This window comes from Camelina sativa, unplaced genomic scaffold, assembly GCF_000633955.1.
Source record: "Camelina sativa cultivar DH55 unplaced genomic scaffold, Cs unpScaffold00668, whole genome shotgun sequence".
NCBI classification, from domain to species: Eukaryota; Viridiplantae; Streptophyta; class Magnoliopsida; order Brassicales; family Brassicaceae; genus Camelina; species Camelina sativa.
The window spans coordinates 17,339-21,685 of NW_010921805.1; the positions used below are offsets into that span (position 1 = coordinate 17,339).

General features: G+C 34.3%; 3 protein-coding genes across 4 annotated transcripts in view; 2 read left to right on the forward strand and 1 right to left on the reverse strand.

Moving 5' to 3' along the window:
- LOC104773839 overlaps positions 1-298 on the forward strand; it is an 8,689-nt gene extending 8,391 nt beyond the window's left edge. The window contains exon 5 of the mRNA XM_019242759.1: positions 284-298. Coding sequence (XP_019098304.1) covers positions 284-298 — 15 coding nt within the window. The remainder of the gene's footprint in view (positions 1-283) is intronic.
- LOC104773840 lies at positions 86-2,192 on the forward strand. 2 transcript variants are annotated; one of them, XM_010498509.2, is made up of 7 exons: positions 86-222; positions 364-591; positions 750-957; positions 1,058-1,194; positions 1,319-1,399; positions 1,535-1,601; positions 1,683-2,192. In XM_010498509.2, exons 2-7 carry the CDS (start codon positions 413-415, stop codon positions 1,995-1,997), a joined length of 987 nt encoding a protein of 328 aa, XP_010496811.2. In that variant the 5' UTR covers positions 86-222; positions 364-412; the 3' UTR covers positions 1,998-2,192. The 2 variants fall into 2 exon arrangements, with proteins under 2 accessions (XP_010496811.2, XP_019098305.1); XM_019242760.1 differs by having other exon boundaries at positions 138-222; positions 329-591.
- A 348-nt stretch (positions 2,193-2,540) lies between these two features.
- Positions 2,541-3,753, reverse strand: LOC104773838 (signal peptidase complex-like protein DTM1). The gene is made up of 2 exons (XM_010498506.2): positions 3,329-3,753; positions 2,541-2,775 (listed from the first exon to the last, which is right to left on the reverse strand). Exons 1-2 carry the CDS (start codon positions 3,568-3,570, stop codon positions 2,685-2,687), a joined length of 333 nt encoding a protein of 110 aa, XP_010496808.1. The 5' UTR covers positions 3,571-3,753; the 3' UTR covers positions 2,541-2,684.
- Between the last annotated feature and the right edge of the window lie 594 nt (positions 3,754-4,347).

A 4,347-nucleotide genomic window follows, 5' to 3' on the forward strand; every position in this document is an offset into this window, starting at 1 on the left:
ATATATATATATATATATATATATATATATTTAATATTCCGGTTTAATAGCTCAATCTGATCTGATGGTAATCCGGTTTAGGAAAATCGGGGAGTTTTCGAATAGTGAAGCGATTGCTCTGGGGATTAAGGAGACGTTGAGATACGGATTGTTTTTGGGAACTTTTGCTGGGACTTTTGTTACAGTTGATGAAGCTATTGCTGCTTTAGTAGGAGACAAGAGGCATGTCCCTACACTATTCTTTTGGATTTTTGTTTTGTTTTGTTTTTCTTCTGATTTTTAGAATGAACCAAAATAGTGAAATATAGAATCATATCGATTGCTTCAGATTTGATCACAGTGAAGTAATTTATCTGAATCCAGAACTGCAAAGTGGAGGGCCCTGTTTGCTGGATTGGTGGCTGGACCATCTATGCTTCTCACAGGGCCAAATACTCAACATACGAGTTTGGCTGTTTATATATTGATGCGTGCTGCGGTCCTTGCGTCGCGTTGTGGCATTAAAAGTAAACGGTTCGGGAAGATATGCAAGCCGCTTACTTGGAAACATGGGGACTTGTTTCTCATGTGTCTCTCTTCCTCACAGATTTTGTATGTTCTCCTTTCTCTCTACATAGATATTAACTTATTCCAACATCTGGCTCAGTTTTCTTTTTACTAGGTTCTTGGTTATTAGTTGTTTCTGATTATGCATATTAGATCATTTATTCTTAGATTAGCAATTTGTGTGTGTGTGTTTTTTTTTTCAGGTCTGCTTACATTTTGAAACAAGAAAACCTTCCTTCATCGTACAAGTCTTTTCTTAATAAACATGGTGGGAAGGATCTTTCTATCTTACAAGGTGTAAAAGATATCGCCAGCGCTCAACCATTCACCAATTTAAGGGCAATTGAGAAATATTACAAGTCTGTTGGAGTTGATATCAAACTGGATCCTAACATGAAAGTCCCATGTTCGGTATGCGTTTATATCGTATCTTATGTTCTACTATAGTATCATCAGTAGCAAGCATTACTTGCCTCCTTTGTGTTAATTGTCTCATGTTGTTTCCATGTAGATAATACATGGAAATGAGTCATGTGTTAAGCATGGTATTACATTTTTCCTTCAAGCTTACAAGAGGGCGCTACCTGTCTATGTCCCTGTCTACTTGATTCCAGCGCTAATAGTCCATCGTCAAGACCTGCTAAAAAAGTACTAGATTCGTGTCCTGCAGAATCTTATAATTTTCTATACTACTCATTGAAAATGGTATTTAGTTTCTATACGTTCTCATTTACTCATCACCTCATGATATCTTTCATATCCAATCTCACAGGCAATACTCGATACTTGGCAAAGGTCTTCTGGGCACGGCAAGATCAAGTTTGTTTCTCTCGACTTACTGCTCTTCTGCCTGGTTAGAATCATTTATTGAAAAGCTCTTAATTTCATACCCTATTTAAAAAAACATAGTAAGATTTAACAATTTTTTTTGTTTGTTTGTTATTACTTAAGTTGAAACTTATACCATCTCTGTAATGATTTAAACTAGGGCTTGGACTTGTCTACTTTTCCGAACTTTTGAGACATGTAACATACCGCTAGTGGCCATAGCAACGGTAACAAACCAAATCCATCCACATCACATACATGTGTATGTGGAACTAATATTTTCCCTAAACTGAGGTTTTTTCCTACAGTTCCCAACAGGTCTGGCCTTAGCTATTGAGAAGAAAAGCAGAAGAATAGAGATATCACTCTACTGCTTAGCAAGGGCAATAGAGAGCTTCTTCACTTGCATGACAGATGCTGGATATATACGACCGCCCAAGAGTCTAAGAAGAGCAGATGTGGTTGTGTTCAGCGTTTCGACAGCCATCATAATGCATTGTTACGCGCAAGAAAGAGAGGTATTTCGATCAAAATACTTGAACGTTCTAGATTGGGTTTTTGGTGTTCCTCCTCCTCCCCCTGTTACTCCTCGCGAAAAAAACCTAGAGACATTTACTTTCTAATATATCGACTTCAGAGGGCAAAACATAAGTTATCAGGGAGTTTGAGAAGTCTTGAAAGTTGTCATTTTGTTCTCCACTTTTAACCTAAAGATCTTTGATGTGGGATAGAATTTGGTGGTAGAATGTTCATTTATAGAGTCTCTAGGAGTTTTGTTTTGGGTTTTGGGATATCAAACGAAGATAGCCATATGCCAATTCATGTAGCTCATCTCTCTAACTCTAACCCCAATAGTGTATTTTACCAAAGTGATGCGGGTCACAGTGATCAACTCACTTGAAAGTATTGTAACCATGTTTATTTTTCTTCCACTATAGGGTAAAAAAAATAAGAAACAAAATTTATAAATTACGTAAAACTGTTTATTTTTTTGTCCAAGAAAAAAAAAAATTCTTTTTTGTTCTGAATGGAAAAAGCCTCTACGTGGTAAATGATTGTGAATTTGTAATCATCAATCTAAGGAGACCAGTATGGTTCGATTGGATAGGCATGTCTTGAATAGGCATGTGGGTCATTGATTTTGCAGACCAAATCCGTTGTAAATATAATATGTAAATCTTAGAGTGGGTCTTTCATGTTCTTCGCAGTTAAAATAAATTCTATGAAAGGAAATTGTAACAAGGCTAACAACATATGCTAATTAACATTATAAACCATACGTAAAGCTGGACGAGTTACACAATATGACTTCAATAATTTGATACGAACATCCACCACCTATACATTGCATATCCATAGACCGTGCCGTATAAAACCATCCTCATAGGGTACACTCTAAACCTGCATATATAGTTTTTTACATAAAAAGTAAATATAATTCAATCATCACAGAAACGTGCATAACTTGTAAATCTAATTCGTTGCTATACACACGTATTACAGACTGTTCCGAACATGGTACGTTGTTGTTATATGTTTCAAAGATTTATCCATTATTAGATCCAAAAAAAAGATTCAACCATTAGGCACTAATTTAAACCGATCTAATAATATAAATCAATATATAATTTTCATAAACAATATATAATCAACCATTAGTGCAGTGGCCAAAGGTAAGTCCTTAATGTAAAAAGCACCATCATATCCGGGAGTTCCGCTTCCTATAGATTAAGCTAATGGACCGGCCTGTGGCCCAATAGTTGAAAAAAAAAACAATATAAAAATATCCGTAGCTTTACAATATGCATACATTACAAATGTAACCTAGCTAACATTATACCGTATATTTATACATTGGGGTTTATATAATCTAAACCAGAATTTAGATCTAACAATTGAAAAAGTGACATATACGTATGAAACAACTAATCTGATATTGGAATAAGATAGTAACCTTGAAGGATGAGATTTGCGGGAGAGAGCGGCGGCTCTTTCCTCGGCGGTGACAGGGTATCCCCACCGTGAGAAACTCCGATCAAAGAAGTCCCAATCAGGCAAAAGTATGCCACCGATAAGAGAAATACCGACGGCGTAAGTAACAACAGTCTTCTTTAAAGACTGTGTCCATAACCATACGACCACCATCACCAACGCAAGACCTACCATAGATGATCTCAGTGCTGCTTCGTTTCCCATTTTTTATGGTTAGGTAAGTAGGTAATTTATTTTTAAAAGCGGGATTAGTTGAAGGTGCGTTTGAGAAGAGAACGAAAAGGATGGTAACAGTCTAACAGAGTTAAACATGAAAAGAAGAAGACTAATATAACTCACAGAAGATTCAAGATTGTGAAGAATGTGTTAAATTGATTTTTATATTAAGGGGATATTTTGGAAAAATGCGTGGCAATTGAATGCCGCCATAAATGTAGTGATGTCCCAACTGTATTTTTAGATCCAAAATTGTTTGTTTCAATTCAATTTGTCATTTGAGTTACTTAGTTTAAGATCCGGATGAAAAATATACTCCCTCTGGTTTTTTTTAGTTGTCATTCTAGAGTAAAAATTTTGTTTTCCAATACTTATCGTTTTAAGTTTCCAATGCATATGTTTTGGAAAAATACCAATTTTATCCCAACTATTTTAATGCTTTGACCAATGAAAAAATTAGAAAATGTATTAAATAAGGGGTATAATAGAACATTGATCTATTTTCTTAATTAGTGTGCAAAGCTCTAGTACAACAAGTAAAAAAAACCGGAGGGAGTAGTCTAAATAAAATGACATAATCGTCAAAGTAAAAACTATAATAAAAATATTTAATAAAGTTATAACTACTAATTTTTTTATATAAAAACTAGTTAAAAATAACGAATTCTAATATAATAATAATTTATAAATTTTTTATTTATAGAAATATATTATTTATTACTATTATAAACTTATACAATCTTATTATATAAAGTTGGGTTTTGG